The sequence below is a fragment of the Scyliorhinus canicula genome, chromosome 6, assembly GCF_902713615.1.
Source record: "Scyliorhinus canicula chromosome 6, sScyCan1.1, whole genome shotgun sequence".
NCBI classification, from domain to species: domain Eukaryota; kingdom Metazoa; phylum Chordata; class Chondrichthyes; order Carcharhiniformes; family Scyliorhinidae; genus Scyliorhinus; species Scyliorhinus canicula.
This window is the reverse complement of record NC_052151.1, coordinates 9,267,320-9,293,787: the sequence shown is the minus strand read 5'-3', so window position 1 is coordinate 9,293,787 and position 26,468 is coordinate 9,267,320. Positions and strand designations below refer to the sequence as shown.

Here is a 26,468-nt window from a genome sequence, read left to right as displayed (position 1 = left end):
GCCTAACCCCTGGTCACTTTCTGCATCCAACGGCCAGTAAACTATGTCCTCCTCACGGGTGCGTCAGTGGCCTGTGGCCGTAAGCCACAGGGCAACCAGCGGCCGTGTCCTTGTGACCGGCACACCATGGCATGGTGGCAGACATTTTGTTACGGGGTTGGACGGCTCACTCGCTCACTCTCTACCTAACCCCCCCCCACTCCCACTCCCCCCCGTCTCCCCCACTCCCCCCCCGTCTCCCCCACTCCCCAACTCCCCCCCCGTCCCCCCGTCTCCCCCACTCCCCCCCCCGTCTCCCCCACTCCCCCCCCCGTCTCCCCCACTCCCCCCCCCGTCTCTCCCACTCCCCCCCCCACTCCCCCCTCTGTCTCCACCACTGCCCCTGCTCTGGACCCCCCCTCCCGTTCTCAGGGATGCCTTCGCCGTTGTGGCCAGACTCGAGCGGTGCGCTGAGCGGTGCGCTGAGCGGTGCGCTGAGCGGTGCGCTCACCTCCTCCAAGCTGTCGTCAGCCAGCACGACTGGTTGACAAACTTAAATAGCAGGTGTGTTTCACGCCGTGCAAACAGGGCGCGATGACGTTGGGACTTCGGCCCATCCGGGACAGTGAATAGCGGGGGGGGGGGCTATTAGTGGCGAATCTGGTCGTGTCGGGGGCGTGAAGGAGGCGTTTGTCGGGAATGGCGACTCTGAGATTTTGCGGGGTTCGGAGAATAGCGGGAGGGCGTCGGAACAGCGTCGCCGTAAAAATTTACGACCCCTGCTATTCTCCGCACCGTCGTGAGTGCGGAGAATCGCGCCCCATATGTTTGGTCTATTTTCAAAGCCCTTATTCACCTATCAAAATTACTCTGTTTGAGCCTTTCAAACTCCATGTATGTTTGATCAAATTATTTCCTTAAATTTCTAAACCTTTGTCTGTAGGCTTCAGGTACTAGTTCAGATGCACCCAAGATGGATTTTTCACCTCCACATATGTCTCAGATACCTCCTCCAGTCGTGATGCAAACACTTCACAAGCCCTACCTACCAGCTTTGTTTGAATCGGTAATACCTACATGTCCTGTGGCCATTTCATTTCTTTAGCCACCTTCTCAAATTCAATGAAAAAGGCTTCTACCTCCTTCTATTTAAATGGATTCCCACCAAGCCTTCGACTTTGACGCTCTTTCTCACTATCCTCATCACTATCATCCAAAGTTTCCCTTTACGTCTGCCAATTTTAACTGACTGTCATGTTTCATGGCCATTTTCTGAAGTTCAAACTCTCTCTCTTTATCTTTTTCCCTGATCTGTATCTCCCTTTCTCTTTCTTTTTGTTCTACTAGGGCTATTCTTTCTTTTCTCCTTTCTTCACTCTCCTTTTCTTTTTCCTCTCTCTCTCTTTCTTTTTCCTCTCTCTTCCTTTTTCCTCTCTATCTCTTTCTCTCTCTTTTTCCTCTCTCAATCTTTCTTTTTTCTCTCTATCTCTTTCTCTCTCTCTTTCTTTTTCCTCTTTCTCGTATTCAAGCTGCCTTAATTCTTTCTCATGTTCCATTTGTTTAATTTGTAACTGAATTTTTGCCATTTCCAATTAGTCAAACTATATCTCAGGCAACTTTAAATGCTTAGCCACCACCATAATTACCTCATGTTTTTGCATTTTGTGAGGTAATGTTAACTGCAATGTTTTTGCCAAATCTAACAGTCTGCTTTTAGTTTCTGCGTGTGACCGTTGCCACCCCCAAAAACTTCTGAGCCTCTGAAAGAGCCATTGTCCACAACACACTCCCTACTTAAACTAGAATACCACACCTGAAAAGCAACCACAATGTGCTCACCCCTCACTGTCTTTATGTTCACCAAGCCAATCCAATAGATACACTTTCACCCCCCTCGAGCCCCCAATTTGTTATGGGCCAGGGTTTAGAGAACCCCAAAGTGCATCATGGAGTTCACCTGACCTACAACTTTTAATAGATTGTGGTATGGGGAGCACACGGCCCACTCTACAGGTGTGGTACAGCAGAAATGGAAAAGTATTTTTTAAAGCAAAACAATGTTTATTCTATGAACTCAAGTTAACCTTTTTAAAACAAACAGTGAACATCTTAGCAACCATCAATTCAAATACAACCCCCAAAGAATACAACACTAAGTAATCCTTAATAACTTCCCAAACAACATCCAGAAGACAAAAGAAACACCTTTAACTGAAGCACATTAGGTTTGCATTCACTACTGAGAATATTTATAATTCTGAATTCACCGAATGATCAAGATTTGATTTGATTTGCTTTGATTTATTATTGTCACATGAATTAGTATGCAGTGAAAAGTATTGTTTCTTGCAAGCTGTACAAACAATGCATACCGTACATAGGGAAGGAAGGAGAGACTGCGGAAATATAATGTTACAGTTATAGCAAGGTGTAGAGCAAAGATCAACTTAATACGAGGTAGGTCCATTCAAAAGTCTGATGGCAGTAGGGAAGAAGCTGTTCTTGAGTCGGTTGGTACGTGCCCTCAAAGAGAGTCTTTTCATGGCAAAGAGATCAACAGAGTTGTCTGGCTTCAGCTCCAACAGTGAAAATGAAACTAAAACACTCCCTGCAGCCAACAGCCTAAAACAAAAGTAAAAAGCTGACAGACAGCCCAGCTCCACCCACTCTCTCACATCACTGCAGTAGTAAACACTCATTTCTTAAAGGTACTCTCACTATAGATATTTGTTTACACACCCATTTATAAACACCCATTTCTTAAAGGTAGTCTCACAAGACAAAAGCAAACGAGAGCTGACACTCTCCTGATGCTATTCATGTTGAAAATATCATAAAGGGTCTTGTTGACAAGGATTTTCTCCATTGGAAACCTAGGTTTCCTCATGGGATAAAAATAGCAATTGATCATAACCGTGGAATATTTGAAAGAAACACAGGGAATGCTAACTGATTGTAATATTCACAATGAAGACTGGGACCATACCAATTTCAAGCTTCTTGGCCAGTCCTTCAATCTGATTGCTGGGATCAGAGCCCATTGACAAGAAACAGATCAGAGGAGTTAGTGCGTCACTTTCTTCCCAGGTTGTCTCCAGGTTTAGGATCACCGGCTCTGCATATCTTGCTCCCATTGCCGCAGCAATGTAGTTTCGAGCTTGTGACAGAGTTCTGTCAGGGCACCATGACCTGAAAATTCAAAAGTCATCATCAAATCAGAGACATATAAAATTGTTCATTCACTGTTCAGGAAGAATTCACCAGTTGCGCACTAAAGTTGAAAACAGGAAATAATGCAGAGCACAGGAACTGATTTGCAGAGGGAGCAGTCCCTTCCGACAGCTCAGCTAGTTAGAAGCAGCACCCACCCTGTCATTCCTGGAAGATATGTCTGGATCTTCTGGTCCTCAGGCAATTACAGAATCACCAAATTGTTACACCACAATTGTTATTCAGCCCATTGTATCTTTGTGGCTCTCCATTGGAGAAATTTACAATAATGTCATTGCCCAGCCTTTTCCTCCCACCCCGCCCCCTCCCCATAGACATACTTATTCTTCACTTTCAGGTAACAATCTAATTCCATCTTGAATAGCTCAATTGTACCTGTCTCCACCATACTCAGACAGCAAATTCAAGGTTGTAAGTAGTCATAGAAACATAGTAAATAGGAGCAGGAAGAGGCTATTGTCCTTCCAGCCTGTTCTGCCATTCATTATGATCATGGCTGATCATTCAACTTAACAGCCTGGTCCTGCCTTCGACCATATCCTTTGATCCCCTTCTCCCTCCGTGGTATATCTCACCTTTTCTTGAAAACATACTGGGCAGGATTCTTCGCCCTGTATTCCCGCACTGACAGTGAGATCATCCTTTCTGGAAGCCAGCCAATGGGGTTTCCCATTGTGGCCATCCCACGCCGTCTGAAAACCCGCACACATGAGTGCGCTGCCGCCAACGCAGAGGATCCTACCGATGGAGTATCTCGCAGACAATGTTTTGCCCTCAGCTATTTCCTGTGGTAACAAATTCCACAGGCCAACCATTGTCTGGGTGAAGAGTTGTCTCTGCATCTCTATCTCAAACAGTATACTCCGTATCCTCACACTGTGACCCCTGGTTCGGGACACACCCACCATCAGGAACACCCTTCTTGCATCTACCTTGACAAGTCCTGTTGGAATTTTGTAGGTTTCTATGAGATACTCCCTCATCCTCCTGAACGCCAGCGAATGCAATCCTAACCGTCTCAATCTCTCCTCATACGTCAGGAATCAGTCTGGTAAACCATCACTGCACTCCCTCTGGAGCAAGAATATCCTTGCTCAGATAAGGAGACCAAAACTGCACACAATATTCCAGGTGTGGCCTTACCAATGCCCTGTATAATTGCAGCAAAACATCCCAGCTCCTGTACTTGAATCCTCTCGCAATGAAGGTCAGCAAACCATTCACCTTCATTCCCACCTGCTGCACCTACATGCTTACCTTCAGCGACTGGTGTATGAGGTCTCATTGCACATTCCCCTCTCCTAACTCATAGCCATTCAGATATTAATCTACCTTCTAATTTTTGTTACTAAAGTGAATAATCTCGTATTTATCCAAATTATGTTACATCTGCCATTCATTTGCGCACTCGCTCAACTTGTCCAAATTACACTGAAAGATCTGTGCGACCTCCTCACAGCTCACCCTCCCACCTAGCTTTCTGTCCTCTGCAAATTTGAAGATATAAAATTTAGTACTCTCAGCTGAATGATTCATATATACAGTGAATAGCTAGAGTGCCTGTGGTCCCCCACCAGTCCCTGCCTGCCGTTTGGAAAAAGACCCATTTATTCCTACTCTTTCTTTCCTGTCTCTGTCCCTGGGGAGGTGTGGACAATGTGATATTGTCACTGTACTAGTAATCCAGAGACCCAGGGTAATGGGGACCCAGTTCGAAACCCACACATAGCAGAGGGTGAACTTTGAATTAAATAAAATGCCTGAAATTAAAGTCTAATGATGACATGAAGCCATTATCGATTGTTGTTAAAAAACCATCTGGTTCGCTCATGCACTTTAGGGAAGGAAATCAGCTGTCTTTACCTGGTCTGGCCTACCTGTGACTCCAGATCCACAGCAGTGTGGTTGACTCTTCAAAATTACCCCTTTGAAATGGCTGTGCAAGCCACTCAGTTTAAGAGCAATTAGGGATGGTCAATAAATGTGGCCCAGCCAGGAATACGTACAACCCGGAAACAAAATTACGAAACAGTTTCCTCACCATCTCAATACACTACCCCTAATCCCAAATACATTAATTTTATGCACTAATCTTTCATTCAGGACTTTGTCGAACATTTTCTGAAATTCCAAATAAACCACATCCACTGGGTCCTCCTTGTCAACTCTACCAGTTACATCCTCAAAGAATTCAAGTAGATTTGTCATGCATGATTTCCCTTTCGTGAATCCTGCCACTATTTTCCATTGTTCTGCTATAGAATCTATGATAAAGGAAGATGACACCAATGCATCCACTTTTTCTCAGGCCACTTCCTTAAGTACTCTGGGATGTAGGCCCTGGGGATTTATCAGCCCTCAATCACATCAATTTCCCCAACACCATTTCTCTACTGATCACCTTTAGTTCCTCCCTCTCACTCAATCCTGCGTTCCCCAACATTTCTGGTCTGTCATTTGTGTCCTCCTTTGTGGAGACAGAACTAAAGTGTGTATTTAGTTGGTCAGCCATTTCTTTGTCCCCTATTATATATTCCTCTGTTTCTGACATTTGTTTTCACCAATCTTTTTCTCTTCAGTACCTATAGAAATGTTTGCAGTCAGTTTTAATGTTTCCTGTAAGGTTACTTATTACTCTATTTTCACCTTTTTAATCAATCCTTTGGTCCTCCTTTGCTGAATTCTAAACTGTTTCCAATTCTCTTATTTATTATGTTTATTTTGGCCAATTTGCATAATTCTTCCTTGGATTTAATGCTATCTCGAATTTCCCTTTAAGTCATGATTTGGTCACCTTTCTCGTTTTATTTCTGAGTCAGGCAGGAATAAGCAGTGTGTGAAAATGATACTGTTGCTTCCTTTTCCAATTACTATAAATTTGTGCCCTTTTATTCTTGGTCCTTTTGCCAACTAAAGCGGTTTCTCCCTGTCTTCACTGTCTAGACCTCAGAGGAATCTGAATACCTCTATCAAATCTCCTCTAAAACTTCTCTTCTGCAAGGAAAACCTTCCCAAACTCTCCAATTTAACAGAATAACTGAAGTTTCCCATCCCTGGAAGCATTCTCATAAATCTTTTCTGCACTCTCTCCAATACCTCACATGTTTCTTGAGGTATGGTACAAGGGCCTAATGTGATATTCGAGTTGTCTGTCCCGAAGTCCAGCAACAGGCCCCCCATCCCCCAATGATGCTAATCCTCCCCCCCTCCCACCTCATCCACCGACAAGGAGGGGCATCCTTCCCCCCACCATGGGAAACATACGTAGAAAGATACATAGAAAATAGAAGGAGGAGGTCATTTATTATGATCATGGCTGATCATCAAGTTCAGTGCCCTGATCCCGATTTATACTTCATGAGAAGAGAGTGCTAATTGGATGGCAAATGGACTCTGACTGGTAGAGGTATTATCATGGAAAATGCAAAGGCATTGTCATGGGTAATGGACAAGGAATAGCTGTCTCACAAGCTTCTGTTTAGTTCAAAGAGAATCAATGCGTGGACATGTTCCATTTGTCTGCAAGGGGTAGTCACATACGTCACATATGTGAATATTTAAATATTTAAAAACAAACGTTTGGCAGTTAACTGTTCCCGAGTGAATTCTTGTCTTATGAAGAGAGGTTGAGCAGTTTAAGGCCTATATCATCTAAACAAATTTAAGGAGGCGATAGATATGTTTTAATCGGGATGAAGGGTTATGGGGAGTGGGCAGTAAGGTGGAGATGAGGCTGAGATGAGGTCAGCCATGATCGTGTTGAATTGTGGATCAGGTCTGTGGGGTTGGATTGCCTACGCCAGCTCTGAGTGCTTATGTTCTTATTATCCATGGCAATACTTCTACTAATCAGAGTCCACTTGCCAACCAATTAGCACTCTGCATGCAGCATAAATTATTGTTTCCTTTACAATTCCCACTACAATTGGCATTTCTCGTATCCTCGGGTCACAGTCTGAGGATAGGGACATTTAGAACAGAGATGAGGAGATATTTCTTCACCCAGCAAGTGGTGAGCCTGTAGAATTCGTTAGAGGAAGTAATTGAGGCCAAAACGTTGTGGGCTGGATTCTCTGTTCCTGAGACTAAGCTTGATGCCGGCGCCACACCTGGACAAATTCAACGATTGTCGAGGGGCTAGCACTGGCGCCACGTGAAACACAATCGATTCCAATGAGAAATGGTGCCGGATTCAGAGGATTCTCAATTGACACTCAGGAGGCTGACAAGCTGCAGCCGTATATACACACTTCACTCTTCACACACAACATCCCAGTCAGCAAGATGGCAGCAAGGAGAGCAGCTCCACAATTTACAGATGATGAACTGGAGACCCTCCTGGACGAGGTGGAGGAGAGGTGGTTACCCCTGTACCCCAGTCCAGGATGGAGGCTGCCAGTCGTCGCCGTTCTCCGTGCCAGGACGCAGGTGGCAGAGGCGGTCAGCTCCACCAGAAATATTGTCCGGTCCGGCCTGTAGTGCCAGAAAAAACTACACGGCTTCCTCAGGGCAGCCAGGGTGAGTAAGCAACACTGTACCCCTGGCACTAACCCCTGTCCCACAACCCAGAGGGCGGCTGAACCCCCACCCTGCACCACATGCTTACACCCATACCAGCTGCCATGGCCGGGTGCCCTGGCCACTGAGGCCCCCACTTACCACCCTCTGGGCTGCATGTGCCGGACTATCTAACATTGATTCCCGGCTTGGGTCACTGCCTGTGCGGAGTATACACGTTCTCCCCGTATCTGCGTGGGTTTCCTCCAGTTTCCTGCCACAAGTCCCGAAAGACGTGCTGTTAGGTGAATTGGACATTCTGAATTCTCCCTCTGTGACCCGAACAGGCGCCGGAATGTGGCGACTAGGGAATTCTCACAGTAACTTCATTGCAGTGTTAATGTAAGCCTACTTGTGACAATAATGAGGATTATTATTATTATAGGGCAAGAGGGCACCCGGGGGGGGGGGGGGGTGTGCCTTGGGGGACACCAATATAACCCATGGCACTAAGTTCAAAGTGGGCTCTTGCGGGTATGCGCAACTGCATGGCTGCCTTGCCGGCTGCGGAAATGGTGTTCCAGTCCACCACCTGCCCCCCCCCCCCCCCCATTTCTTCCCTCCGACCCTGGCCAGTGGCCCTACTGTTATCAAACTATGCAATGTTGGACACCTTCCGTTCGCCCTCCCTCTCTCAGAAGCTGCCACACCGTTTTCACGATTGTTAAAAGCTCAAGTGAAACACCATCAGGAACGCGGCCCAACGGAGGTGAAAACCCCGGCGAACACCTGGTCAGGCCCACTAATGATATGCAAATGGTGTCTACTGCACATGCATTGCGATTTGGCGTCAAATCGACACATGCCGCGATTTCGGTGTCGAAACTGATTCTCTGCACAATCGCCTTTCCCGATTTTGGTGTCAGCTACGGAGAATCCCGCCATGTATGTTTTCAAGAAGCAGTTCGATATTGCATCTGAGGGCAAAGGGATCAAAGAATTAACGGGGAAAGTGGGATTAGGCTTTGTAGAAGTCAACTATTTCCTAATACACCTGATAGGTAAAAGATAGCTATTTAGGATAAATATTAAGCCCCAGTTTTACCCATTTTAAATTAAGGATTTCAACACTCTCATAACATACAGCTTACAAAACAGCATAACACAGCATAATTCACTTTACTAAATTCCATTATTGTACCAAGACAGTACAACATAAAAACAACAGAAACACAAAATAACCTGATACATGCAAAAGCAGTAGAGATGAAAACAAACACTTTAACTGAACTAATGAATACATTTTTCAAGACAGTGTCCAAGGACAGGGCAGGCTCCATAGCAACAACATAGCAACGACACAGTAACATGAAGGCTCTATTGTTATAACAGCTAGGTCAGCAAAAGACCAGTTGAAGCTGGTCGCGATGACAGCACAATATCGTATTCCTTAACATACACAAGTATGTAGGCACGAAACAATTAAAACTAATGTTGCAAATTCAAGATTGATAGCTAACCGTCAAATCAAACTCATTTGATTCTAACCCAAACCTATTAGGATGATTTAGAGGCGTAGATAGATGGCTGAAGACTGATATGATTTTGTATAACTGTGAAGTTTCATTCGGCCATTTTTAGCTGGATTTTTCTCATTCTCTCTCTCATTCATGAATCGTCTATACTTTGATCTGAACTATTCACTGTCTCCCTGTTTTCATATTTCATTTTCAGACTTTGATTTCTCAAGTAATTGCGAGCTGTTTGCCCAAGCAAGAAATTCATTTCTGTGATTCTTTGAAAGTTTTCAATTGTCAACGAATTGCCTCTTAAATGACTTTTGATTGTAATCAACAGAAGACAAAGAAAACAGTTCTTATTTGCACCTGAGAAGTTTTAACTTAAATTTCTACTGAATTCTGGTAATCGCAAAGTGCTACTAAAACTGCATGGTAGATCTGTCAGCTATTGAGTTATCATAGATTCATAGAATCATAGAATTTACAGTGCAAAACGAGGCCATTCGGTCCATCGAGTCTGCAGTGGCCTTTCCTAAGAAACCCTCGCCTCAACACTATCCCCATTATCCCCGTAAATCAGTAACCACACCTAACCTTTTTGGACACTTAGGGCAATTTAGCATGGCCAATCCATCTAACCTGCACATCTTTGGACTGTGGGAGGAAACCGGAGCACCCGGAGGAAACCCACACAGACACGGGGAGAACATGCAGACTCCGCACAGACAGTGACCCAAACCGGGAATCGAACCTGGGACCCTGGAGCTATGAAGCAACAGTGTTAACCACTATGCGACCATGCTGCCCGTTAGATAATAAGCCATGACGTTAAAGAATGACGGTGCAGGTTCAAAGGTCCGAATGGCCTCCTTCTGCTCCTATTTTTTATGTTTCTATGGAATTTTCCCCCAAAAGTACATTGTGTCATTTCCGACATGAAAATTGGTGTGACTCCTGCTGGGCCTAGCAGTGCAATCTGGATTGTAATCTTTACGCTTTTTGGGAAAAAAAATTGCCACGGGAAAAAAACAACGGCTAAAGCGCAAATCAACTGATTCACTTGCCTCAAGGGTGATCTGAGCACTTCAATCAAGGAGGCGTTGTATTTAAACCATTCCAGAGTACCCACTCTCACTCAAGCCAGGAGGAAGGCAGCTAGAAGACCAGCTCCCAGATTCTCAGAGGGACCCTCACTCGATTACCTAATGCCATGGAGGAGATTCGGGCCACAATCTACCTGTTGGTAGGAAGCACCCCAACAAGGTCACCAATCTCACCTGTTACATGGTGGCAGCAATGCTCAATGTCAATAGCATGACCAAGAAAACAGTTGTTCAATGCAGAAAAAAGATGGTGCCATCTTACGAGCTGCAAGGGTAAATGTCCCCTTTCCGCTTGGCATTACAATAGTCCCTAAATGTCATGTTGAAATCCTTATTGTGTCATTGTGTCACCTTGCAGGTTCCCAGCACCCAACCTCCCAAACAGGGGCTGTATAGCTCACAGGGCTAAATCGCTGGCTTTGAAAGCAGACCAAGGCAAGCCAGCAGCACGGTTCGATTCCCGTAACAGCCTCCCCGAACAGGCGCTGGAATGTGGCGACTAGGGGCTTTTCACAGTAACTTCATTTGAATCCGACTCGTGACAATAGCGATTTTCATTTCATCCTCAAACCTTGCAGTACACCTCATCAGAATTCCTTCCTGCTTAAGCGCGGTACCCACACATTCTAGGTGTCCTCAATGTCCAACCCGACATACATCCGACTAATAATACCTTTGAGTCCCTGCAGGAGAAGACAGCTCAAAACTGCTGAAGGAGAGAGAAAACGGGTGGTGGAATGTTTAATTTAAGGATCCTGATACCTTTCAAGGAGAGGACCATGGAACTCGCAGAGGAATACCAGGAGCAGGCCAGCACAAAGAGTGAGGATGTCCTGCGACAGAAAAGTGAGGAGCCATTTCTTCCAGATGACGAGCCTCGTGAGATATTTATTGTTCAATCCCAGGCCATGTTCTGAAACCATGTCCCTTTCCTTGCAGGAACATCAACAGATGAACCTCGTCCGTCCATGAGCAGAGTCCCTGTGATGACTGCGAGACTGGACAGAAGATGTAGTGGGCAATTTAGGGGTTAACAGCCTGAGGGTAAAAATGCTAGCACTGAGTCGGATGTACACGCGCACAACAGTTACAATGTCCCATTCAGACTTAAACTCTTTATTGGGCACAAACACGATACCCTTGTTCAGCCGGGATGATTTAATCAGAATCCATTGTCCTCTGGGGCGCTCTTGTCTGACCAGTCATTCGTCCATTACAGAATCTTATGGCTCTTTTGTACATTAGTTGAAGGTTAGTTGCATATTCATAGCATGGCCCTGTTCTTTTGTGTAATTGGGAGAGGGCACTCAAAAGTCCAGATAGCGGTGATGAGTTCACGTTTGGACAGAAGCATTTTTGAAGGACTGAACGGAACTCAGAGGGGTAAAAGAACCTAGTTCGAACATTAGGAGAATGATCAGGAGAGGCCATGAAAAGACTGCCACAGATCAGGAGAGGCCATGAAAAGACTGCCACAAGACTGACCTTTGGACAGGGTCTGAAAGAGTTTCACTACTAGTGGGAATATATTCTGTAATTCAAGTATCATTTTTGCCTGTCTTTGTAAGTGAAGTTGAAAGCTGGGTGTTCATTTTATGTGCTGTCGAATGGGAAATCATGTGTTAGAGTTAAGAGATATTTGTAAGCTGTTCTTGTTAGTTTCTCAGTTTATGAGTTTAAATATTGTTTTTCTTTTGTTAAAATAAAGTTTTGTTTGAAAAGATTTCCAAGCACTATTTCTCCACAATCTCTCCTGGAGCAAATTGGTCTTTCCACACAGTCTTAAAAATGTTGCGGTTCTGGTACAGTATCTTAGCCATTGTTTGGATCCGGTCTGACGTCCGTAACATGGACCACTTCCACCCCCCAGTGTACCTTGACAGTACATTGGACGTGATCTCTGAGGAAGACACAGTTGAAGCATCACGGCTATCACCTGCACCACGCACCATCGCAGAGACAAGCAGCTCAGTGGGCCACCTTAGCAGGCAGGCTTCTGGGTCACTATCTGGTGACCAGCGCACAGCCTCTGATGTGCATCAAGTGGAGACAGAAAGGTTCCAAGGATTGGGTCATCGGAAATCTGCTAGATCCTTGGACACAGCTGTGTCCCAGCCAGGCACCGTGCCTCTGGATATATTCACCCCTCAGCTGTTTGAGATACAAAGGCAGAGCCATGAATACCATGAGGGGTTATCAGTGACATCCCGGCAAGTGCAATGCCAAATGGAGGAGTCCCAAAGTCTTCAGTCGCAGGAGATGTTGCCAGTGTTGTGTGGCATCCATACCAACACTGCAATGGTGAATGGTGGCATCTGCAGCAGACTCCTCAGAAAAGACGTCAGAGCCATGATTTGTGAATTCCAAAGCATGGCTCAGTCCCTGAGGACCATGGCTGAGGGCTTCAACACCATGCTGCAGACAAGGGCGGGCCTCCAGGACGGGCAGCGCCAGATGCCATTGAGGCTTCATCAGCTCACTCCAGCTGCCCCCCCCCCCCCCCCCCACCATGTCCCATGGACTAGCCCAGGGGCCCACGAGCACCAGGAAGGAGGAGGGAACACAGGGATGCATCCCGGGACCTTCCTCCAGGAGACCCATGGAGTGACCAGGCCTTCTGAATCTCTCCTTCCCAAGACCGTCGCATCTCAAGGGCAGCGGGAAGAACAGGTGACGTGACAACATCAGTGCCATCTGAAACTCAGCTGGCACACTCCAGGTCCAGGCCCTCCAGCAGATACCCATCAAAGGCAATCCAGGCAACAGGATGTGGAAGGCAGCACGCCGCCTCCACTTCTGATGTATATCCTGGAAAGACACCAGGAAGGAATTTTAGGGTCAGAGAGTTGGCACTGATAGCTTTGGGTCAAAATAATTTGTCACAATTACACTTGACACCTAATTAAAACTCTCATTCCACACAGACAGTGACCAGGTCCCTGGAACTGTGAGGCAGCAGTGCAACCACTATGCCACCATGCCGCCCTCTTGTCCTCCTGGTCCTGGAAGCTGCCATTCCTTCACCTTTTCCAGCAGCCAGCTCTCACTCACATGTCTATTGTTCTTCCAACCTCATTGCTTGGCCATCCCTGGTCAATGCCCTCGTCCCTTCAGAGCCGCCTGTGGCCTCCCGTCTGGTTGTTCCTTCCCTTGATATGTACATCACAGGACATTCATAGAATTTACAGTGCAGAAGGAGGCCATTCGGCCCATCGAGTCTGCACCGGCTCTTGGAAAGAGCACCCTACCCAAGGTCAACACCTCCCCCTATCCCAATAACCCAGTAACCCCACCCAACACTAAGGGCAATTTTGGACACTAAGGGCAATTTATCATGGCCAATCCACCTAACCTGCACATCTTTGGACTGTGGGAGGAAACCGGAGCACCTGGAGGAAACCCACGCACACACGGGGAGGATGTGCAGACTCCGCACAGACAGTGACCCAAGCAGGAATCGAACCTGAGACCTTGGAGCTGTGAAGCCATTGTGCTAACCACTATGCTACCGTGCTGCCCTAACATTCTGACAAGTTGTTTCAATGGTCACCCATCCCTCATGGGCAGAGTCAATGGACACCTGTATATACATTGAGGGCTATTGTTTCATCTATGGCAGGCACTTGATGCTATAATGCACACATTCCCTCTCTATCCCCTGCATCCACCCTTCAATCTTTGATATGTGAGTTTGCACCCCTCTGGGCAGCTGACCTTGTTCGGGTTTAACTCACGATGACCAATTAATTTGATGGGCATGTCTCTCAGGAATGTTAGACGACACACTTACTCTCTGTAGCTGAGATAGGCAGTACGAATCGGCATCGTCCAGGTTGTGTCATCCTGAGATCTCTTGCTGTCAAGCCTTTGCACTTCAGTTCCTGGGCAGCCACTGAATAATCATGACATGTTTACTCCCACTCCCCCTCCCCGACCCTACCTCCTCTTCCAGGGTTTCAACCAACCAGCCCCTTAGGCTGGCCCCCTTCAGTCTCATCAAACCGTTCCCCCAATTCATGAATTCTGCACTCACAATACCCTGATGCCACTAACAGCTGGAAATAAAACCCTCATTTTCACTTCCTGAATTGGATTGGATTGGATTGGATTTGTTTATTGTCACGTGTACCGAGGTACAGTGAAAAGTATTTTTCTGCAAGCAGCTCAACAGATCATTCAGTACATTGGAAGAAAGGGAATTGAACAGAATTCAAGAAAGTACATGAGAATACATAATAGGGCTACACAATATATACAATGTAACTACATAAGCATTGGCATCGGATGAAGCAGACAGGGTGTAGTATTAATGAGGACAGTCCATAAAAGGGTCGTTTAGGAGTCTGGTGACAGTGGGGAAGAAGCTGTTTTTGAGTCTGTTCGTCCGTGTTCTCAGACTTCTGAATCTCCTGCCCGATGGAAGAAGTTGGAAAAGTGAGTAAGCCGGGTGGGAGGGATCCTTGATTATGCTGCCTGCTTTCCCCCGGCAGCGGGAGGTGTAGATGGAATCGATGGATGGGAGGCAGGTTCGTGTGATGGACTGGGCGGTATTCACGACTCTCTGAAGTTCCTTGCGGTCCTGGGCCGAGCAGTTGCCATACCAGGCTGTGATGCAGCCCGAGAGGATGCTCTCTATAGTGCATCTGTAAAAGTTGGTAAGGGTTAATGTGGACATGCCAAATTTCCTTAGTTTCCTGAGGAAGTAAAGGCGCTGTTGTGCTTTCTTGGTGATAGCGTCGACATGAGTGGACCAGGATAGATTTTTGGTGATGTGCACCCCTAGGAATTTGAAGCTGCTCACCATCTCTACCTCAGCTCCGTTGATGCTGACAGGGGTGTGTACAGTACTATGCTTCCTGAAGTCGATGACCAGCTCTTTAGTTTTGCTGGCATTAAGGGAGAGATTGTTGTCATTGCACCACTCCACTAGGTTCTCTATCTCCCTCCTGTATTCAGACTCGTCGTTGTTCGAGATCCGGCCCACTATGGTCGTATCGTCAGCAAACTTGTAGATGGAGTTGGAACCAAGTTTTGCCATGCAGTCGTGTATGTACAGGGAGTAGAGTAGGGGGCTAAGTACGCAGCCTTGCGGGGCACCGGTGTTGAGGACTATTGTGGAGGAGGTGTTGGTGTTCATTCTTACTGACTGTGGTCTGTTGGTCAGAAAGTCAAGGATCCAGTTGCAGAGTGGAGAGCCAAGTCCTAAGTTTTGGAGCTTTGATATGAGCTTGGCTGGGATTATGGTGTTGAAGGCGGAGCTGTAGTCAATAAATAGCAGTCTGATGTAGGAGTCCTTGTTTTCGAGGGCAGCACGGTGGCGTAGTGGGTCAGCCCTGCTGCCTCACGGCACTGAGGTCCAAATTTCGATCCTGGCTCCGGGTCACTGTCCGTGTGGAGTTTGCACATTCTCCCCGTGTTTGTGTGAGTTTCGCCCCCACAACCCAAAGATGTGCAGGGTAGGTGGATTGGCCACACTAAATTGCCCCTTAATTGGAAAAAATGAATTGGGTACTCTAAATTTATAAAATAAATACATAAAAATAAATTTTTATTCCTGACCACACAGTCAGAAACCTCATTCAGGACTGTGCACAGGTAATAAAAGAGATGGGCTCCAGAATAATAATAATAATCGCTTATTGTCACAAGTAGGTTTCAATGAAGTTACTGTGAAAAGCTCCGAGTCGCCACATTCCAGCGCCTGTTCGGGGAGGCTGGTACGGGAATTGAACCTGCGCTGCTGCTTTGCTCTGCATTACAAGCCAGTTGTTTAGCCCACTGTGATAAACCAGCCACTACAGACAGGCGGAAGGCGTCAGGACAAAACATAACAGCCGTGGTCCCCTCCCCTTGCTTCAACCGGCCCCCTCTACAGCTACCCAGCAGATACTGACCCATGATACAAGGTGGAGATGGTTCTCAGCTCCTTCCTCCCTTTCGGAGGTCAAAGCTCCTGGTTCCCACTTTTAAAAAGCAGCAGGGATTCGCGTCCGCATGACATCACATTGGTGGGTGGGAAGGTTCAAAGAGGTCTGAAGATTTGACTGTAATTTACATAAGAACAAAAGAACTAGGAGCAGGAGTAGGCCATCTGGCCCCTCGAGCCTGCTCCGCCATTCAATGAGATCATGGCTGATCTTTTGTGGGCTCAGCTCCACTTTCCGGCCCGAACACCATAACCCTTAATCCCTTTATTCTTCAAAAAACTATCTATCTTTATCTTAAAAACATTCAATGAAGGAGACTCTACTGCATCACTGGGCAAGGAATTCCATAGATTCACAACCCTTTGGGTGAAGAAGTTCCTCCTAAACTCAGTCCTAAATCTACTTCCCCTTATTTTGAGGCTATGTCCCCTAGTTCTGCTTTCACCCGCCAGTGGAAAAAACCTGCCCGCATCAAACCTATCTATTCCCTTCATAATTTTATATGTTTCTATAAGATCTCCCCTCATCCTTCTAAATTCCAACGAGTACAGTCGCGGTCTACTCAACCTCTCCTCGTAATCCAACGCTTTCAGCTCTGGGATTAACCTAGTGAATCTCCTCTGCACACCCTCCAGTGCCAGTACGTCCTTTCTCAAGTAAGGAGACCAAAACTGAACACAATACTCCAGGTGTGGCCTCACTAACACCTTATACAATTGCAGCATAACCTCCCTCGTCTTAAACTCCATCCCTCTAGCAATGAAGGACAAAATTCCATTTGCCTTCTTAATCACCTGTTGCACCTGTAAACCAACTTTTTGCGACTCATGCACTAGCACACCCAGGTCTCTCTGCACAGCGGCATGCTTTAATATTTCATCATTTAAATAATAATCCCGTTTGCTGTTATTCCTACCAAAATGGATAACCTCACATTTGTCAACATTGTATTCCATCTGCCAGACCCTAGCCCATTCACTTAACCTATCCAAATCCCTCTGCAGACTTCCAGAATACTCTGCACTTTTCGCTTTACCGCTCATCTTAGTGTCATCTGCAAACTTGGACACATTGCCCTTGGTCCCCACCTCCAAATCATCTATGTAAATTGTGAACAATTGTGGGCCCAACACTGATCTCTGAGGGACACCACTAGCTACTGATCGCCAACCAGAGAAACACCCATTAATCCCCACTCTTTGTTTTCTATTTATTTAACCAATCCTCTATCCATGCTACTACTGTACCCTTAATGCCATGCATCTTTATCTTATGCAGTAACCTTTTGTGTGGAAATCCAGATATACCACATCCATTGGCTCCCCGTTATCTACCGCACTGGTAATGTCCTCAAAAAATTCCACCAAATTAGTTAGGTACGACCTGCCCTTTATGAACCCATGCTGCGTCTGCCCAATGGGACAATTTCTATCCAGATGCCTCGCTATTTCTTCCTTGATGATAGATTCCAGCATCTTCCCTACTACTGAAGTTAAGCTCATTGGCCTATAATTACCCGCTCTCTGCCTACCTCCTTTTTTAAACAGTGGTGTCACATTTGCTAATTTCCAATCCACTGGGACCACCCCAGAGACTAGTGAATTTTGGTAAATTATCATTAGTGCATCTGCAATTTCCCTAGCCATCTCTTTTAGCACTCTGGGATGCATTCCATCAGGGCCAGGAGACTTGTCTACCTTTAGCCCCATTAGCTTGCCCATCACTACCTCTTTAGTGATAACAATCCTCTCAAGGTCCTCACCTGTCATAGCCTCATTTCTATCAGTCACTGCCATGCTTTTTGTGTCTTCCACTGTGAAGACCGACCCAAAAAACCTGTTCAGTTCCTCAGCCATTTCCTCATCTCCCATTATTTAAAACTCCCTTCTCATCCTCTAAAGGTCCAATATTTACCTTAACCACTCTTTTTTGTTTTATATATTTGTAGAAACCTTTACTATCTTTTTTTATATTCTGAGCAAGTTTACTCTCATAATCTATCTTACTCTTCTTCATAGCTTTTTTAGTAGCTTTCTGTTGCCCCTTAAAGATTTCCCAGTCCTCTAGTCTCCCACCAATCTTTGCCATTTTATATGCTTTTTCCTTCAATTTGATACTCTCCCTTATTTCCTTAGATATCCACGGTCGATTTTCCCTCTTTCTACCGTCCTTCCTTTTTGTTGGTATAAACCTTTGCTGAGCACTCAAAAATTGCTTGGAAGGTTCTCCACTGTCCCTCAACTGTTCCACCATAAAATCTTTGCTCCCAGTCTACCTTAGCTAGTTCTTCTCTCATACCATTGTAATCTCCTTTGTTTAAGCACAAAACACTAGTATTTGATTTTACCTTCTCACTCTCCATCTGTATTTTAAATTCCACCATATTGTGATTGCTCCTTCCGAGAGAATCCCTAACTATGAGATCATGAATCAATCCTCTCTCATTACACAGGACAATATATAGGACTGCTTGTTCCCTCGTAGGTTCCATTACATACTGTTCTAGGAAATTATCGTGGATACATTCTATAAACTCCTCCTCAAGGCTGCCTTGATCGACCTGGTTAAACCAATCGACATGTAGATTAAAATCCCCCATGATAACTGCTGTGCCATTTCTACCTGCTTCAGTTATTTCTTTGTCTACTGCCTGCCCCACCATAATGTTCCTATTTGGTGGCCTATAGACTACTCCTATCAGTGACTTTTCTGCCTTACTATTCCTGATTTCCACCCAAATGGATCCAACCTTATCCTCCATGGCACCAATGTCATCCCTTACTATTGCCCGGATGTCATCCTTAAATAACAGAGCAACACCACCTCCCTTACCATCCACTCTGTCCTTCCGAATAGTTTGATACCCTCGGATATTTAACTCCCAATCGTGACCATCCTTTAACCATGTTTCAGTAATGGCCACTAAATCATAGTCATTCATGATGATTTGCGCCATCAACTCATTTACTTTATTCCGAATACTACGAGCATTCAGGTAAAGTACACTTATGTTGGGTTTTTTTACCTCTGTTTTGAATCTTAACATCTCGATCAGTAACCTCTCCTAAGTTATATTTCCTCTTAACTTTTCTCCTAATTTTCCTTGTCGTTGAACCCATATCTTCAGGTAACAACTTGCCGCGTCACTTACCATTAATGTTTTTACTTCCCGTTTTATTCCTTTTAGTATTACTGGGCCTATTCACTGAGCTCCCCTCAGTAACTGTACCTTGTACTGTTGCCCTTTTTGATTTTTGACTATGGCTTCTCTGCCTTACACTTTCCCCCTCACTTCCTTTTGCTTCTGCCCCTGTTTTAATACCTTCCAACTTCCTGCATCGGTTCCTATCCCCCTGCCACATTAGTTTAAACCCTCCCCAACAGCTCTAGCAAACACCCCCCCCCCCCCCCCCCCCCCAGGACACGGTTCCAATCCTGCCCAGGTGCAGACCATCCGGTTTGTGCAGGTCCCACCTCACCCAGAACCGGTTCCAATGCCCAAGGAATTTGAATCCCTCCCTCTTGGTCCATCTCTCGAGCCATGCATTCATCCTATCTATCCTGACATTCCTACTCAGACTAGCTTGTGGCACTGGTAGCAATCCTGAGATTACTACCTTTGAGGTCCTACTTTTTAGTTTAACTCCTAACTCCCTGAATTCAGCTTGTAGGACCTCATCCCGTTTTTTACCTATATCGTTGGTGCCTATGTGCAGCACGACAGCTGGCTGTTCACACTCACCCCCCAGAATGTCCTGCAGCCGCTCCGAGACATCCTTGACCCTTGCACCAGGGAGACAACATACCATCCTGGAGTCTCGATTGCGACCGCAGAACCGCCTTACGATCGAGTCCCCTATCACTATAGCCCTGCCGTTTTTCTTCCTGCCCTGCTGCGCAGCAGAGCCAGACACGGTGCCATGAACTTTGCTGCTGCTGCCTTCCCCTGGTGAGCCATCTCCCTCAACAGTATCCAAAGCGGTATATCTGTTTTGCTGGGAGATGACCGCAGGGGACACCTGCACTGCCTTCCTACTCTTGCTCTGTCTTTTGGTCACCCATTTTCTATTTCCCTCAGTAACTTTCACCTCTGGTGTGACCAACTCGCTAAACATGCTATCCACGACGTCCTCAGCATTGCGGATGCTCCAAAGTGAGTCCATCCGCAGCTCCAGAGCCGTCAAGCGGTCTAACAAGAGCTGCAACTGAACACACTTCTTGCACGTGAAGGAGCCAGGGACAGTGGACGTGTCCCTAAGCTCCCACATCGCACACAAGGAGCATGACACAGGTCTGGGATCTCCTGCCATGTCTTAAACCTGAGGTAAACTTATACAACTACAATTTCCAAAAATGAAACGAAAGAAAAATAAATAAATTAGACAATGAAATGAAAAACTTACGATTGATATTGAAATGCATTTAGGTTCATTCAAATCAGATTGTCGCCCTGGGTGTGGACATGATCACATCATCCGGATTTACGCCTGTGACCATCACCCCATATTTCCATGCGGCTCCACAATCTTATTTACCACAGCCTGTGTGCGAACAGTTTGTCTCTACTCCAGGCCTACTTCACATTGCTCTGCCCATGCACCAATATAGTCCTATTATCTGACAGAAGGGCGTCAGTGTGGTAACTGTAATTTCTCGGCTGTATCTCACCTGATGAGTAATAGCTTGCAGAACGCATCCAGAGAATCACTATATCCACTCGGAATTATCTCTTCTTCTGGAGCATCCGTATCAAACCAGACCTTCCAAACCTTCTCATTCTTAGATACCTGTAACCATATTCCAACAAAAGATCAACTGAAAAAATACCAAGACATAATTAATATAAAACATATTGAACATTATAATTATTGGGCTGAATTTCCAACCATTCCGCCTGGCCAAATGTAATATTCCCAAACTGGTGAGAAACTAACCTGCCACTCCACCATCACGGTGGCAATATTATTTTGGCCAGATTGTTGCAAATCTAGGGGCAGGCAGGTGGGCCATTTAATGAGGAATTTGGAATCCTGTTCTGCCAACCAGACCATAAGGGCTATTTCAGACGGAACTGGGTAGACCACAATGTGATCAGTATGAATCGATGGTTTGGCCTGACAGCTCTTTCCTCTTGTGAGGCTGTGACTCCTCATCTCAACCCAAAAATCAACCCTGAGTCATTGCCCCAGGAATCTCTGTACATCGAACATAGAACTGTACAACACAGTACAGGCCCTTCGGCCCACAATGTTGTGCCAAACTAGTCTGAAACTAAGATCAAATCAACCTACTCCCAATCATTCTAGTGCACTCCATATGCCTATCCAATAACTGCTTGAAAGTTCCTAAAGTGTCCGACTCCACTACCATAGCTGAGAGTACATTCCATGCCCCAACCACTCTCTGAGTAAAGAACCTATCTCTGACATCCCTCCGAAATCTTCCACCACGAACCTTATAGCTATGCCCCCTTGTAACAGCTACATCTACCCGAGGAAAAAGTCGCTGAACGTCCACTCTATCTATCCCTCTCATCATTTTATACACCTCAATTAAGTCTCATCCTCCTTCAGTCCAATGAGAATAGCCCTACCTCCCTCAACCTTTCCTCATAAGACCTAGCCTCCAAACCAGACAGCATCCTGGTAAATCTCCTTTGCACCCTTTCCAATGCTTCCACATCCTTCCTATAATGAGGTGACCAGAACTGCACACAATACTCCAAATGTGGTCTAACCAGGGTATTGAACAGTTGCAGCATAACCTCACGGCTCTTAAACTCAATCCCCCGTTAATAAACGCGAACACACTATAGGCTTTCATCACGGCTCTATCCACTTGGGTGGCAACTTTCAGAGATCTATGGACATGAACTCCGAGATCTCTCTGCTCATCCACATTCTTCAGAACCCTGCCATTAACCCTGTAATCTGCATTCAAATTTGTCCTACCAAAATGTCACCTCACACTTATCAGGGTTAAACTCCATCTGCCACTTTTCAGCCCAGCTCTGCATCCTATCAATGTATCTTTGCAGCCTACAACAGTCCTCCACATTATCCACTAATCCACCAATCTTGGTGCATCAGCAAGTTTACTAACCCAACCTTCAACTCCATCATCCAAGTCAGTGATAAAAATCACAAATATCAGAGGACCCAGCACTGATCCCTGTGGTACACCGCTGGTGACTGGGTTCCAGGATGAAAATTTACCATCTACCACCACCCTCTGTCTTCTCTGTGATAGCCAGATTCTGATCCAATCAGCCAAATCTCCCTCTATGCCATGCCTCCTTACTTTCTGCATGAGCCGACCATGGGGCACATTATCAAACACCTTACTAAAATCCATGTATACGACATCAACTGCTCTACTTTCATCTATGTACTTAGTTACCTCCTCAAAGAATACAATCAAACTTGTGAGGCACGACTTACCCCTCACAGATCCGTGCTGACTATCCTGGATTCAGCTGTATCTTTCCAAATGATCATAAATCCTATCCCTCAAGACCATTTCCAATAATTTACCTCTGACTGAAGTGAGACTAACAGGCCGATAATTTCCAGGGTTGTACCTATTCTCTTTCTTGAATAAGGGGACAACGTTCACCTCTCTCCACTCTTCTGGCACTATTCCTGTAGACAGTGAGGACATAAAGATCAAAGCCAAAGGCTCTGCAATCTCATCCCTCGCCAAAGAATCCTAGGATATATCCCATCAGGCCTAGGGGACTTATCTATCCTCAGGCTTCTCAAAATTTCTAACACATCTTCCTTCCGAATATCTACCTCCTCCAGCCTACCAGACTGTATCGCACTATCCTCCTCAACAACATGACCCCTCTCCTTTGTGAACACTGAAGAAAAGTATTCATTTAGGGCCTCTCCTACATCTTCAGACTCCATGCACACGTTCCCACTACTATCCTTGACCGGCCCTAACTTCACCTTAGTCATTCTTTTATTCCTCACATAAGTGTAAAAAGCCTTGGGGTTTTCCTTGATCCTACCCACCAAGGACTTCTCATGGCCCCTCCTAGCTCTCCTAATCCCTTTCTTGAGCTCCTTCCTAGCTATCTTGTATCCCTCAAGTGCCCTAACTGAACCTTGTTTTCTCATCCTTACATGAGCCCCTTTCTTCCTCTTGACAAGATAGTCAACCTCTTTTGTAAATCATGGTTCCCTCACTCGACCATTTCCTTCCTACCTGACAGGGACATACCTATCAAGGACACACAGTATTTGATCCTTGAACAAGCTCCACATCTCAATTGTGCCTATCCCTGACAGTTCCTATTCCCATCTTATGCTCCCCAATTCTTGCCTAATCGCATCGTAATTACCCTTCCCCCAGTTATAAACCTTGCCCTGCCGTATGTTCCTATCGCTCTCCATTGCTATAGTGAAAGTCACCAAAGTGCTCTCCCACAACCAAATCTAACACTTGGCCCGGTTTATTACCCAGTACCAAATCCAATGTGACCCCGCCTCTTGTCGGTCTCTCCACATTTTGTGTGAGGAAACCCTCCTGCACACACTGGATAAAAACAGCCCCATCCAAACGATTCGAATTATAGTGATTCCAATCAATATTTGGAAAATTAAAGTCACCCATGACAACTACCCTGTGACTACCGCACCTATCTAAAATCTGCATTGTGATCATTTCCTCCACATCTCTGTTTCTGTTTGGAGGCCTATAGAAAACACCTAACAAAGTGACCGCTTCTTTCCTATTTCTAACTTCAGCCCACACTGCCTCAGTAGACAGATCCTGCACAAACCTTTGGACAATGGTGTGGCTGGACTGTGCAATGTTGTGGTAGCTCAGGGCTGCTAAAATGCTCTGAGGTGCTTGATTCCTAGTCCAATTCAAATGAGGCAGTCTTCATAATGTAGCAGGCCTTCCATGCTGGCCAACTCCACAAGGTACTGCTCCCGGGAAATACCTACCCCATTCTTTCCAACCGTTTCTCCTTGAGCTATCACCTCCATAGTTGGGAGATATTATGTTGAATAGCTGATTTTTGACAAAAGGTGAGGCATATTCGCTCTCTAGAATCTTCTGAAATCCTTTAGCACAGCATATGGTTTAGTCTTAATCTGTGCAGTCTGCAACCACTTCCATGATTCAGCTCTGGGGCTACTGAAGACAAGTCCTTGTTATTCTCTGCATCTTCACTACTATTTCCATTTTAGCTCAGTTGGCTGGACAGGTGGTTCATGATGCAGAGCAAGGACAGTAGTATGGGTTCAGTTCTCATGCAGGCTGAGGTTATTCATGCTGGCCCACCTTCTCAACCTTGCCCATCACCTGAGGTGTGGTGATCCTCTGGTTAAATCACCACGAGTCAGCTCTCCCCCTCAAAGGGGAAAGCAGCCTATGGTCATCTGGGACTATGGTGACTTTACTACTTCCAGTGGCTGGCTTTCTCAAAGCTGTAGTAGTTCTCCTCACATTCAATATAAGAAGGATGAGTAAATGCAGCAAGATGAAAATATTAGTCGTAACAATAACTTTGCTAATGACCTTTTTATGTTGCTAAGTAAGCTTTGGGCAGAATGGTGGTTAACATTGCTGTCTCATAATGGCAGATACCTGGTTCAATTCCGGCCTTGGTTGACTGTCTGTGTGGAGTTTGCACTTTCTCCCTGTGTCTGAATAGGATTCCTCCGGGTGCTCCGGTTTCCTCCCACAACCAAGGATGTGCAGGTTAAGTGGATTGATTATGTTAGGTTTCCTCTAGATGGAGTTACGGGGATAGGGTGGGGGATTGGTCCTAGGTAGGGTGCTCTTTCAGAGGGTCAGTGCAGACTCGATGGGCCGAATGGCCTCCTTCTCTGCTATAGTCATTCTATGATCCTATGATTCTAATTCAAGGATTCGTTTAATTTGAACTGAAATAATTTCTGTTTGTTGTTGACCCAGATTGTGATATATGATCATGAGCAAGAAATAGATACAATACCTGGTTTAATATCTCTGCAAACTGACTGAGTTTGCTCAGCTCCACCAGGTTCAACCAGGTCATATCGAGAATCCAGCGGAAAGGTTTCTGTGGACTGGCTTTCAGGTCAAGGGCTGCTCCACCTAGACAATTGGGCAAAGAATTAACCTTTAGTAAAACAACTTTAAGCTTAGTCCAAAAATGACAATCAAGCCAGGGGATCGCCCTGGTTCAATGGAAAGTGCCGGAGGGAATGCTAGGTGCAGCACCAACCTACCCTAACCTCGAGCATTGGGGCAGCAGCTCCAGTACCCTTCAGCTGCATGGTCGATAATGGAAATGGCTCCTCACCTCCTCAGACCCCCTCAGCAGCTATTGCGACAGCTTCACGTATTTAAAAAGGGATACTAAACGACGCACGTGTGATTTATTGCTGGGGAGCCACTTAATTCCCAGGAGGCCATTACCTTAGACTTCCATCTCGTTAATGAGATTGAAATTAATGCAAATTTAGGTTAATGATATGCCCGCCATATTTGGACGAGATCCAGGACTCGCTATCGGGAGCGGACCAGTTAGATGAACAAAGAACAAAGAACATTACAGCACAGGAACAGACCCTCGGCCCTCCCAGCCTGCGCCGATCCAGATCCTTTATCTAAACCTGTTGCCTATTTTCCAAGGATCTACTTCCCTCTGTTCCCCGCCCGTTCATATATCTGTCTAGCTGCATCTTAAATGACGCTATCGTGCCCGCCTCTACCACCTCCGCTGGTAAAGCGTTCCAGGCACCCACCACCCTCTGCGTAAAAAGCTTTCCACGCACATCTCCCTTAAACTTTCCCCCTCTCACCTTGAAATCGTGACCCCTTGTAATTGACACTCCCACTCTTGGAAAAAGCTTGTTGCTATCCACCTTGTCCATACCTCTCATAATTGTGTAGACCTCAATCAGGTCCCCCCTCAACCTCCACCTTTCCAACAAAAACAATCCTAATCTACTCAACCTTTCTTCATAGCTAGCACCCTCCATACTAGGCAACATCCTGGTGAACCTCCTCTGCACCATCCCTAAAGCATCCACATCCTTCTGGTAATGTGGTGACCAGAACTGCACGCAGTATTCCAAATGTGGACTAACCAACTCTTGTACTCAATACCCCGTCCGATGAAGGCAAGCGTGCTGTATGCCTTCTTGACCACTCTATCGACCTGCGTTGCCACCTTCAGGGTACAATGGACTGATGAGAAACTGATT

General features: G+C 45.8%; 1 protein-coding gene across 1 annotated transcript in view; it reads right to left on the bottom strand.

Moving 5' to 3' along the window:
- LOC119966923 (dynein heavy chain 8, axonemal-like) overlaps positions 1-26,468 on the bottom strand; it is a 1,786,259-nt gene that overhangs the window by 121,156 nt on the left and 1,638,635 nt on the right. Inside the window, exons 80-82 of the mRNA XM_038798881.1 lie at positions 25,232-25,353; positions 20,926-21,044; positions 2,966-3,168 (exon numbers count right to left, since the gene is read on the bottom strand). Of these exons, the coding sequence (XP_038654809.1) occupies positions 2,966-3,168; positions 20,926-21,044; positions 25,232-25,353 (444 nt within the window). The remainder of the gene's footprint in view (positions 1-2,965; positions 3,169-20,925; positions 21,045-25,231; positions 25,354-26,468) is intronic.